General features: G+C 33.8%; 1 protein-coding gene across 2 annotated transcripts; it reads left to right on the top strand.

The window, feature by feature from the left end:
* The first annotated feature begins 1,732 nt into the window (after positions 1-1,732).
* DEG2 (DEGP protease 2) lies at positions 1,733-12,924 on the top strand. Of its 2 annotated transcripts, none has more exons than XM_022871713.2 (21): positions 1,733-2,069; positions 2,887-3,066; positions 3,532-3,582; positions 4,206-4,279; positions 4,442-4,505; positions 5,764-5,808; positions 6,949-7,056; positions 7,713-7,790; positions 7,963-8,029; positions 8,140-8,198; positions 8,707-8,806; positions 9,410-9,489; positions 10,321-10,377; positions 10,641-10,744; positions 10,978-11,065; positions 11,180-11,265; positions 11,392-11,416; positions 11,531-11,602; positions 12,005-12,055; positions 12,128-12,188; positions 12,268-12,924. In XM_022871713.2, the coding sequence occupies exons 1-21, from the start codon at positions 1,875-1,877 to the stop codon at positions 12,510-12,512; spliced, it is 1,890 nt and encodes a 629-aa protein (XP_022727448.1). In that variant the 5' UTR covers positions 1,733-1,874; the 3' UTR covers positions 12,513-12,924. The 2 variants fall into 2 exon arrangements, 1 of the variants encoding a protein (XP_022727448.1); XR_002689348.2 differs by having other exon boundaries at positions 1,738-2,069; positions 11,531-11,623.
* Positions 12,925-12,991: the final 67 nt, after the last annotated feature.

The raw sequence follows: 12,991 nt of genomic DNA, 5'->3' as shown, positions 1-12,991 counted from the left end.
GTAACATTTTCCAATTTTGCTTTTTTTATTTTCTTGATATTTCCTTCTTATTCCCTGACTGATTTTCTGACTTGCGCATTGGAGTACAAATGTTGGTACCATTTTTAGCCTTTGCTTTTAACTAATCTCTTTTTTTTTTTTTCTCTTTTGTGATTTCACAAATTTATCTCGTGAAATCAACTTTGCATCGAATATCGAGAATGGTAAAAAACCTAGTATGGTTTCAACCTCGTTGCCATCAAATTGACCATAGGCAAAGTTGGTATGAACATAGATGGATACATGATAAGAATGGGAAGGAATCGAGAAACAAAATTATGATAAGGGAAATAAAATTTTAATATATTGATTTATTGTAGTAAGGATAAGAAACTTTTACAACTATATGGATTGAGTGGTAGACTCTGTTCTTTTCAAGTTGGTTGATAATGATTCTATTGAGGTGAAATCTCAACCAAAAGGAAAATGTCTTTTTAGGCATTCATCAAAAGTATTTTAAAATCAAATAGATTGGTTCAATCAATAGGGCATTTTGGGTGACAATATATAGACATTTTTTCCTTTCTTTGTTTTCTTTGTTAGTGGCTCTCACTTGGCAAAAGCTCTCAAAATATAGTTTACCCTCCTTACGTTCCCTTTCATGCATTCTTTCTCTTTCTCCATTCTCAAACACCATATTTTCTCGGAGATAACATGTTCAAGATTGGATTAAGATTTGTTTGTTCCATTTTCTTTAAGTATTTGGGTCTTTTTCTTTAATAACAAGTTATTTTTTAGTTTTAGGTTCATGTAAACTTCATCATTTATTAACATAGGTAGCTCTGTTTGCACAACTTTTTTATTTTATTTTATTATATACACACACACACACATGAAGAATCAATTTACATTAGTGTAAAATTAAAAAAGTTTTACATTGTCGGTAAATAAAAAAATAAAAAATAAAATTTGTTTACACCGAAAATTTTTTTTGACATCTTTTTCTTAGATAAAATTTGTAAATTTATTGATAATCATATGTATATATATATATTATAAGTGGATATTCTAAACAAATAATAAACTTTATATATATATATATATATATATATATGCACGCACACAAAAAATCAATTTACATTAGTATAAAATTAGAAAGTTTTACATTGTTGGTAAATAAATAATTTGTATGCCCTTCCAAAATCTTTGTCTAATCCCTTGTCAATCGGTCTATTTATAAAAAAAAAAAAACATTTATTTTTTTTACAATTCATAGAGAAAGTACAAAAATAATTAGACAATAGTTTCTTATCAAAATACTTTAATTTCAAATCTAATTTTGTATATAAGTTACAATCATTATATTATAATTAATCAATTATAATTCAAAATTATATAAAGTTTATCAAAATTTTATAAAAATCTTATATTTATAAGTGATGAATTTATACATAATTTTTTATTATAATTAAATAATTATAAAATTATAATAAAAATTATAAATGAAATGCTTTCCTAATTTTGATTGTCATGGGTTATCAGTTAAAATGAGTTTTAGCTATTAAAACTTACAAAGTAATGGAAAAGGCTTCAAGGACCAACCCGATTTAAAGTAGGCTTCTGTCGGCCATTAGGCCAAGATTTAACACGGGCATTCTGTCCATACATTCCACAACGAATACCCGAAATAATTGGGCCTACGTGTCACATTGTAAAATTAAAATACCCTATACAAATAAAATTGCTTTTCTCATCCCATTGGTAAAAATGAGGGAGGCGCCAAAATCAGTAACCTAATCTTACGAACCCACCCATCGGATAAGGAAAAAGAGAGTGCATCACTTTTCCTCACCAATTTTCTTTTAGCCGTTGCAGCAGCTTATTATCTTATTATTATGGCAATGGCAGTCGCCAACTGCTGCTTCTCCGTACTCAGCTCCACCGTTAAATTTCGTTACTCCGTTTCTTGCCGTCGGCGTGTTGCCACTTCGCATGCCCCCCTCAACGCGCTCTCTCCTAAAGCCACCAACAATAGGAAACGAGCTCTCAAGAGAAGCTCGTCGACATCTCCGCTTAAATCCAACGCTGAGGTAAACCCTAACGTTTCGTTACGTTTGATTCTGGTTTCTTGTTTTTCCCAAATTCCACTGAAACTTGATGCGATTTGATTTCGCAAAACTTAAAGTGTTTTCGATGTTTAATTGTTTGTACTTTATAGTTTCATTAATCACGCATTGTTTGTTAGTTTATTTACACGTAAGTTTTGGAAGTTGTGATCTCTTCATTTAAGATTAGGCAATTGGAAATGTCGTTTGGGTAAGAGATTAGTACTATAAATCAGTATTATAGCGTAATTTATAGTTTCATTAAATCAGTACTTTATAGTTTCATTAATCACGCATTGTTTGTTAGTTTATTTACACGTAATTTTTGGAAGTTGTGATCTCTTCATTTAAGATTAGGCAATTGGAAATGTCGTTTGGGTAAGAGATTAGTACTATAAATCAGTACTATAGCGTAATTTGATTTGAACGAGGCGATGGACCTAATCTGTTAGGGTTTAAGAATAACCACCGTTTGGTTTACTGAATTATTTGTAAACACTATCGTTGATCAAAGCCTGCAACTGTAAGATTTACATGTTTTTATAATAATTTTTTGTGCTATTGAAAAGTAGGTTTTGGAAAGTTTGTATGGATAGAGCAAGATGGAGGTAGCAATTTCATTTTATTGGGTATGTGGTATTGGTGTTAATAGAAGAATGCTGGCTGTCTGAACCTTTTATGCTATGTTGTTGTAGATTGTAATTTAATATTTATATGCTGGAGTTTCTTCCATGGCACGGTGGTCCTTAGATCAATTTGGTCATGTTTAACTAATTGAATGATGTATATTTTTCATATCCAGAAAGATTCTGCTTCCCAGAAGAAACTTCCAGGAAGACCAAAAGATGAAAAGTCCAGCTTATATGCTGATGGAATTAGTGGTAGAGGGGACACAGGGCGTCCTCAATTAACAGGTTTTAAATCATTTGGCACACAAAGAAAAGACAAGAAGGAGTTTCAGCTTGACCCAAGGGAACAGCAGGTATAATTGTAAACATGTAGTTTCAAGGGAAATTTTTGTACTTCTAAGTGGAACATGAAGCCCTTTGACTGCCAACTTAAATGACTGGTTTGAATTTATAATTTATCTTTTGCTTGGCTATTTTCTAAAGTAGAAAGTGCAAGTGTTTTGCAGTATCCATAAACCTCATTTCCAGCCATTCATTACACCTTGGGTATAATCAATCATCTTATTAGTTTGTTGTATATGCTTATCAAGATGGTTATCATTGTAATTTTCCTGCCATTCTATAGTCTGGGATGGTTATCATTGTAATTTGTTTTTTCTGAGGATTGCTACAAGTTTGTTTTCTAAAACTCTGAGCATATTTATGTAATACTACATGGGTTTGCCTTATCACATGCTCACTCCTGTTTCTCTTCTGTACATTTGATTTGCTTTTCTGCAACTCTTTATTTCTTATGACCTGTTTGTATTTGATTTCAGGTTGAACCGGGGCATCTTCAGGATGCAATCTTTCTCAATGCTGTTGTGAAGGTTATATAAACATTAAAGCAAAAAAAAAAAAGTCTTTTGTTACATTGAATATTTTCAATCTCTTTATTTTGTTAAGAAATAAAGTGTCATATAGCCTTTATCATACTTTTACATTTCTAATTGTTGCATGTTTGAGTGGCTGATGTGCATATCTCTTAGCTTTTGTATATGTCTTTTGCCTTTGATTTATTGTGCCACGAATGCATGATCTACCAGTCTGAAGTGGCATCAATACACGTGCTATTGAAAATTGAGATGGCTTTGCAATTGGATGTCGGTAGAATGTAATTGATACTGTTTTGGGTTCTCTTAAGCTTTTTGGTTAGACAGATTGCTCATTTTGGATTAAAATGCCACTTGACATTTCTAAAGATAGGTGAACAAATTGTTTTTAGCTATATATGCATTTTGGATGCATGTTAAAGGAGCAAGCAATGCATAGATCTTTAGGCAGAAATCCTTACAAATCTTTATTATCATTATTGTTATTGTTACTTTTCCAAGAAAAAATGGTTACTAGAGTGAATTTATTGGTAAATGAAAATTTTACACTATCTATTTGCTTTTCCTTTTTGTTTCTTTGCTATTTGTTAATGCTATGCCTTGTTTTATATCTGTTCTAGGTTTACTGCACCCATACCGCCCCTGATTATTCCCTTCCTTGGCAAAAGCAAAAACAATATACAAGCACTGGAAGGCAAGATTCTATTCTGTTTCTGGATCCTGAAGCATGTACTCTGCTGGTTCTAAAGCTTTTCCAATTCCAGTTACTCGGCTTATTGTTTGTCTTTCATCTTGTGTTGTATACAAGGTATTAAAATTTTAATTTATGGTTATCTTTCTTTTTGTCCTCATGCAGTGCTTTCATGATTGGAGATGGGAAACTTTTAACAAATGCACATTGCGTGGAACATGACACACAGGTAGTATATAAAAGTTCTTGAGTACGTAATAAATATTAAATTATCTTTTATACTTAGTGGATATAAGTGTTGAATCATCATTTAGTTGAATAAAACAGCTTTGGATAACCAATTTGTCATTGTTTATACTGTTTATGTGATAATGATGTGTGGAATCATCATGTTTATGTGATCATGGAAAGCCAATTGTACCATTTCTTGTCCAATGTCAACATGGAAGTGAGTTTGGAATCTAATTTAAAAGGAGTTTTAGAATGGTATTGTTGGATGATTTCAGATTTTAGGTTCCCTATTTACTGACCATAAACATGTTTACCACTGCTAAGAATATAAGCCAGATTACCTCAGCATCTTTGGACCTATTCTTCTTTACTTCTGTATGCAAAGTTGGAAAGAAGAATGGCATTTCAAGGAAAGTGAAGATCATTTATGGATTGATGTTGAGAAATAATAATTCAGAAGTGCTCATTTATTTATTTTTAGTTCCCAATTTCTTAATTGGATATTTGCATTATTCCTTCATACTGTTTCGATTTAGATGCGTATAGATTGGGATTTTTAAGTTTTCTTTACTCAGATGAGGAGTTTGAAGTGGCTTGTGTCCTATCTCATGGCCCTTACTGCCCATGTCACATGGACTTCTTGGCCTTGGTTGTTAAGTGAAGTTCATAAAATCATCAAGTACTGCATATATTAGTGATTTCAATTTTCTTTCTCATAACTCGGAGCTGTTGTTTATTTGTTTATGTTTCTAGTCTACTTTGATTGCATTTTGCTGTTATCTTCAGTTGATTATTCTCTTTGTATTTTATCATTTCTGACTACAGGTTAAAGTATTTCAAGGAAAGTGAAGATCATTTATGGATTGATGTTGAGAAATAATAATTCAGAAGTGCTTATTTTTTTATTTTTAGTTCCCAATTTCTTAATTGGATATTTGCATTATTCCTTCATACTGTTTGGATTTAGATGCGTATAGATTGGGATTTTTAAGTTTTCTTTACTCAGATGAGGAGTTTGAAGCGGCTTGTGTCCTATCTCATGGCCCTTACTGCCCATGTCACATGGACTTCTTGGCCTTGGTTGTTAAGTGAAGTTTATAAAATCATCAAGTACTGCATATATCAGTGATTTCAATTTTCTTTCTCATAACTCGGAGCTGTTGTTTATTTGTTTATGTTTCTAGTCTACTTTGATTGCATTTTGCTGTTATCTTCAGTTGATTATTCTCTTTGTATTTTATCATTTCTGACTACAGGTTAAAGTAAAGAGAAGGGGGGATGATACCAAATATGTTGCTAAGGTATTGCTCTAATAAATATTAAATGCATTCTTGGTATGTTTAGTAAGCAGTGTCATAAATCAATCTCAGCCTCTCAAGAACACATTTACTTAGTTTCTATTGATGTGGGTTAACAACCTATTGATTTAGTACTACGACCTCTTTTCCTCCATAGCATTTGAAGGCATAAAACCATTAACCCAATGTAGAAAGGAGTTACGATACATTGCTAGTGGTGAAACAAGTAAATCAGTTAGTAAATAGCATGACATTCCTGACATCAGTGGGCTTCAGTAGTTTAGTTGCTTGGGGTGGGTTCCTTTTCCTTTACCTTGATTTTTTCCCAGGGATTTGGTTGCTCTATTTTTGAATCTCAAGCTGAGGACTTTCTCCACCCCAGCGACCACCTCCTCCTCTGTCCTTCTTAACCGTTTTATTTTATATTCGGGCTGGAGTCAGGCAATTGTCATTTTCTTTTATGTAGGATCCATATATATGTGTGTGGGTGCGTGTGGTTTTGTTAATTTATGAGAATTTACTTTCATTATCTTATGGTGTTAGATATACAGTGTTTATGGGGATTTAGATACAAATGTTAAGAAATTACATCCGGATGGTTATGAATAGATATTAAAAGATGAAATGGCGAGTATAGCATTTATAGAATCAATCCTCAGGCCCAAGATCTTGATTTGACCTTTTTCAATAGCTTTTTTTTTTTTTGGTGGTTCATTTCTAACTTCAGGCCTTTTTGTGTCTTTGAGGTCCTCAAGTACGCTTGCAATGTAATCACTTCTGTTTTTGGTATTTTTTCTTAGCAAATCCTGATTTAGTCTGAATTGATCTTATTATTGATATTTGAACAAGTTAAATTTTATCAGCACTTTATTAGAATAAAAATGTGAACAAATAACTAATCTACGCAGTTTTCTCATCAAATAATAACCTACTACTTCAAATTAAGATATTTGTTTAAGTACCCATAAAGCGTATTGCTATAACTGATGAAGATTTATGCATGTTAATGCACACCATTGGCAGCAAGGTATCGGTTGAAAATCTGATAAGTAATTTCCAAGGTGTCTAGATCAGGAGTTGTACTGCTTGTTGGACATTATTAATATCTTAAAGCTTACTTTCTTCTCATGATTTGATGAACAGGTTTTAGCCAGAGGTGTTGATTGTGATATAGCTTTGCTTTCGGTAGAGAGTGAGGAATTTTGGAAAGGAGCTGAGTCGCTTCGCCTGGGACACTTGCCGCACCTTCAGGTTTTAATAGCCCTTTCACCTTTTATGGAGCATAGAACTATTCTCTCAGTGCATTTTTCAATAACTCATGCTTTATCTTGAACCTGAATGACAGTCCGGTTGATTAATTGCCTTGATGAAATAAGTATCTGTTCTGATTCAGCTGAGGAACTAAAAGAAATTTCTATGGTCTTTGATTTAATTGCCCTCACTCTCAGCATTTAAGTGTTCTCTCCATCAGTGCTCTGCCCCTCACTCTTTTCTCAGCCTCACCATCTCTCTCTCGAAAAATTAGATGGTAAAAATAGGTGGCAATAAAAGACAATGCTGCCCTCAATGTATGGAAAAACTCCTCTCATTCCCCAAGTATCCGTTGAAACATTCCAAATGCTCACAAAAACTGAAAAAATAGGGCAAAAATACCCTCTATTAAAATTCAAAAATTCCGCGCGGGTGCTTTAGGACTCAAAAAAAAGTATAGTTAGATAAATTTTTTGTCATTTTTGTTTTCATCAATGTGACAGTCACAGTTGTGCTTGATCTGAGTTAGATTTGTGCTTGATCTGAGTTAGATACAAGGTCTTGAAGCCTTAGTAAATTATGCTAGAGTGGTTATGCCAACTTTTTTAATTTCAAGTTTTTTTGAGCTGTTTCTATTCTGTTTTCTTGATGGGCAGGATGCAGTAACTGTTGTGGGGTATCCCCTAGGAGGAGACACCATTTCAGTGACAAAGGGAGTTGTATCGCGTATAGAGGTTTGATCCTTTGATTCACCCCTCCAAAGCAATAATGACAAGCATCAGTCAGATCTTGCCTTCCCTTATTATTTCTTTGATGCCCATATCCATTTTTTTTTAAAATTTTGTTTCTTGCCTACATGTTAAATGAATAACAGTATCAAGTTTCTTACTGATATTATTTCTTCAGGTCACATCATACGCCCATGGCTCATCTGATTTGTTGGGCATTCAAATTGATGCAGCAATAAATCCTGGTCAGTTGGTCATTGAAATTTGTATATCTAAGCCTTGTAACATGTCCCTTTTTGAAAGGCATTACCCGTATCATTGTGATAGTCATTTCTTATACTTGGGTAGATTTCAGGTAATAGTGGTGGTCCTGCATTCAACGAGCAGGGAGAGTGCATTGGGGTTGCATTTCAGGTATACCTTCTGTACGTGTGGGTTTATGCCAAAATCTATTATGAGATAACTATTTTTTCTTAAATCATTTATTTGGTTTGGTTTAATTTATTTTCCCTTTGTTTTATAATGCTACTGCATTCCCTTTTCCCTTTTTTTGAGTTGTCTGAAATGTTTGTTGATTACTAAAACAAGCATTATTATTGATTTTTATTGTTGTTTCCATGCCTAAGTTGAATTAATTATTAAGGAAACTGACAATATTTAAGGACAAAATGCATACCATGCGAAAGAAAAACACACTCCTTAAATCTGTAACATGTCAAAGAGGAATAGCATTATGTGACAGGAGGAGATAGTACTTTTTATCTTGCTTCCTTTCATATTTAGACATGCTTCTCTGGCCTATTTTATTTATCAACTATTATGCTTTTCATCATATGTTTTTTCTTGTGCTATTTTCAGTCCGTCTTTTCCTTTCCTCCCCCTATCTACCACATATTATGTTTTAACGGGAGACTTCCTTTAGGTTTACAGATCTGAGGAGGCTGAAAATATTGGTTATGTGATACCAACTACAGTTGTATCTCATTTTCTGAATGACTATGAGAGGAATGGGAAGTATACAGGTGAGAATCTTTTCCTAACTACAGTTGTGTGAAATATGTATCATGCTTGCATTTAAATCTGTGTGCATATTTTTGGATTTTCAGAATTAGTGCATTAGGTATCCTCTTACCTTTCACAGTATTGCACAGGGGACATCATTTATGTTATTGTTAATTTATTATATGAACTCATTCTTGTGAATTTTAGAGATGGAGCTTCAATATATTTATTAATATCCTCCAAGGATGTCGATGCATAAGGTTCTTAGTTTTGGTCACACGATTTTCTTCCAAAACCTTATTTTTACATACCCATATAAATGTTTCTCTATTTTTATAATTGCACTTAACTTCATGATGAACCCAATATACTCTAACAAAGCAATGACTTTTGCAATCTGTATACTTTAAGTTCTATGAATTACTTTTGGATGTCCAGCCAACTCTTACAGCCTGCCACTTGCTTGAATTTACCTAATGCTAATATTCTTTTTCAATCATTGACTCATCATTCTGTTATTGTCATTGACACTTAGTGCTCAAGCACAAATATCACAGTGGCGTGGCATTTTCTCCAAAATGTAAACATAAAAAAATGATAAAATTCCTTCATTGAGATTCCAGGTTTCCCTTGCCTTGGTGTATTGCTGCAGAAGTTGGAGAATCCAGCACTACGGGCGTGCTTACAAGTACAGTCTAATGGGGTAATTTTACTACAACTTACTCAGCATAGAGAGCTCAAAAGCACTAGTGCACTTGTACTTACATGCACAAATATATACTTGTTTGCATATTCCCTTGGGATAGTAAGGGATTTGCGTGCATTTGTGTTTGTGGATGGTGGGATTCAAGAAGGGTTTGCATGGTGGGAGTTGGATTTCAAAATTGTGTTGTAGGCTTGCTGAAGAGAGTTCAAGTTGAAGCTTCTTGGAGGAGATGGTGGATACTAACAGATGTGAAAGTTGTGTATGAGGATACTTGGCATGAGAAAGATAAAGCTTTGAAAAATGAAACAGGTGCTGCAATGGATCAGTACTGCAAGATTGTAAAGAAATTTAAATTAAGGCCACATTACATATAGGATTTATTATAATTGTCTAATGGCCATGTTTTTTGTGCTCACCTCCTCTAATTTGTTCAAGTTTGAGACTAGGTTTAAAAATGTCATTTGTGTGCTATCTAGCATGCAAGATTTTGTAAAAGAATTGGTGAAAAAGGTTGCAAAGTGTCAGTAATCAGTATCAAAAGAACATGGAAATATAAAAGTATTCATTCAGAAATGGGTAAACTTAGAGCTTGAAGCATTTATGAGTGGCAGTAATCTGGGTTGTCTATGCGGACTGCAGAAAGCATTTTGGTTCTCCTCAATTTCATTTTCAGGCCCTATTTATTTTAGCAAGTTACCTGTTTTCTGATGGTGCATCTGATACAACTTTGCAGAGCATAATTCTAATCTTTTTTAAACTTGATAGTGTCATGTTTGTTGAGTAGTTCATTACCTTGGATGTTTCCATTATAAAATTTGACTTCCACAGGGTGTGCTTGTTCGAAGAGTTGAACCTACTTTGGATGCAAATAATGTTTTAAAGGAGGTATGCTGGCAATGCTCATAAGCATTGAGGATGTTGGACCTTTTAGTTTTATTTTATTATCCATCTCAATTTTCTGTATTCACATCATATATGGTAGTCATTTGATTCATTTTTTTTTCTTGTTATTTTATTGTCCTGAGTGTCCAATTTCCTCACTGATGATAAGAGAAGCCTAATGATAAAGATTTTTTTCAACTTTCTTTACACATTGTTTATTATTGTATGTTACAAAGATGGATTTTAATTTATTTTTACCTTTCCAGGGGGACGTGATTGTGAGTTTTGATGATATTCATGTGGGTTCTGAAGGAACAGTGCCGTTTAGATCAAATGAACGCATTGCATTCCGCTACCTCATTAGTCAAAAGTAATGGCCCTTTTTCTCTGCCAAGAAATCACATGAAAAGCTGCATGACATGTTTTGCTACACGATTTAACAGTTTATACAATATATTGCAGAATGAGCATTCTTGTGTTCTGTGTTTTTAGTCTTTCTAATCTCCCATGATTTATATCATCTTTTCCTATCTTTTCTTTCGGGATTCATTTTTATTCCTGTGATATAAGTTAGTCTTGGATCCAATTTAAGCTCTCTTACAGATTTGCAGGTGATGTAGCAGAGCTTGGTATAATTAGGGCAGGCAAATTTATGAAAGTTCAAGTAGTTTTAAATCCAAGAGTACATTTGGTATGGAATTAACGTCTTGGCTCTGAACTGAAAGAGATGGCTCCAGTAATATTGGTTACATTTGCTTTCTTTTTAGATGCTAATGATTTAGATCCTTTATGCGTTGCATTCTAGGTTTCCTATCATATTGATGGAGGTCAACCTTCATATCTAATTATTGCTGGTTTGGTGTTTACCCCACTTTCAGAACCATTGATAGAGTAAGTTTGTACATTCCCCACACTCAGTAGTTTATACAATTCCTTTCATGGATGGGTTAATAATGTAAGGATACTAATGCTAATCATGAAGTAATCTGTATTTGTTTATTGATGTCTAATTTAAAGGGAGGAAAGCGAAGACTCTATAGGGGTAAGTTGTAAATTCTAGAACACTCCTGAAGCATGATATTCTTCTAATACCGTGCCATTTTGATACCAAAGCATTTTTGAGGTTTGACTTTTAATTATTCATTCTTCTTCTCAGTTGAAACTGCTGGCTAAGGCACGGTACTCTTTGGCAAGGTTCAAAGGAGAACAGATTGTGATCCTATCACAGGTGTGCTGCTTATGATATGAGGTTTGACATTGATAGCTAAGGCAAACTCTCACTTGAAAATATGCTCTACAGTAACCATCTAACTAGTTCTTAGTGTCACAATAATCTGCTTGTGTTATAAGGACTAAGGGAACACTCAATGGTTAGAACTTGGAAATTTCAACTTGAAGGTCCCTAGTTCAAATTTTGGAATAGGAGTGAGTTTTATGAGATGAGACAGGGTTATCTCTTGTTTTGTAGTCCAGGCCTCCAAGCCCAATGAGTCTTCATATGCCACAAAAGAAAAGTTTTATTCTCTTACTATGATTTCGTCATATCACAGAGCATGGGTTGTTTTCATGGGAATTTTGAAACAGTATTTTGGTGCATGAGATCTGACTTTGTTTATCTTATCTTCATTAGGTCTTGGCAAACGAAGTAAACATTGGATACGAGGACATGAGCAACCAGCAGGTAGGTTTTCTATGTCCTCACAACTTGCCTCTTCCAATTTATTTGCCTTTGACTAAAATGTAGAAATTTCAGGTTTTGAAGTTCAATGGAACTCGAATAAAAAACATTCGTCACCTAGCACACCTTGTTGCTTGTAAGTGCTAACATCCATTTTATCTAGTCTTCATCATCTCTATTAAGTGGTTCTCATAGCAGTCTGTATTTTTGGTCAGGTTGCAAGGACAAGTATCTAGTTTTTGAATTTGAAGACAATTATCTAGCTGTTTTGGATAGGAAAGCAGCTATGGCTGCTTCATCTCGCATTCTCAAAGACTATGGTATTCCATCTGAAAGATCTGATGATCTTTTAGAACCATATGTTGATTCACTTGGAGACATCCAGACAGTGGAGCAGGACTTTGGCGATAGTCCAGTTTCAAATTTGGAGATTGGCTTTGATGGACTCCTTTGGGCATAATTATTAACATTTGTGAATTCAGTTTGATCGTCTTGGGTAGCAAGGTCGGGAGATAAAAGAAAATCCTAGCTCGGAAACTATGATTGAGAGCTTCAGTTTGCCACATCAAAGTTTCAGTAGCTTATGCTGATTTCCATGAAGCTCGAATCAAAATATCAAAGTGCCATATCTTCCTTCCTTTTCCCCTCCTCCGGCAGTTGGTCAGGTAGTCAGGTTTTATAATTTGGTTGTAACAGTTTTCACATTTCTTGATTAATTGAGAGAAAGCACGGCTGCATGCCCAGAATCAGAATTATGCTGCAGTTTTACCCCAAGGCCAGAGAGAGCATTTGATGTAAATGTTTCGAAACAATAAAATTTTTAAATTATTCTCACTCAATTTAATGGGAAATATAAACGATATTGTCCCCAATTTTGTCATCGATTTATCAGTTTTTCTTTAACATAAAAATCGTTTAACAACTATTCATTTATACTTA

This window comes from Durio zibethinus, chromosome 3, assembly GCF_047325235.1.
Source record: "Durio zibethinus cultivar Kanyao isolate XHJ-2024 chromosome 3, ASM4732523v1, whole genome shotgun sequence".
NCBI classification, from domain to species: Eukaryota; Viridiplantae; Streptophyta; class Magnoliopsida; order Malvales; family Malvaceae; genus Durio; species Durio zibethinus.
Note: the sequence above shows the minus strand (reverse complement) of the source record. Positions and strands in the feature narration are given on the sequence as shown.

Excerpts from the sequence above, each read along its gene's own strand:
- DEG2 (XM_022871713.2), top strand. The coding sequence starts at position 1,875 with ATGGCAATGGCAGTCGCCAACTGCTGCTTCTCCGTACTCAGCTCCACC. Across the intron at positions 5,809-6,948 it reads ATACCAAATATGTTGCTAAG|GTTTTAGCCAGAGGTGTTGA; the intron begins GTATTGCTCTAA and ends TTTGATGAACAG. Across the intron at positions 10,378-10,640 it reads CAAATAATGTTTTAAAGGAG|GGGGACGTGATTGTGAGTTT; the intron begins GTATGCTGGCAA and ends TTACCTTTCCAG.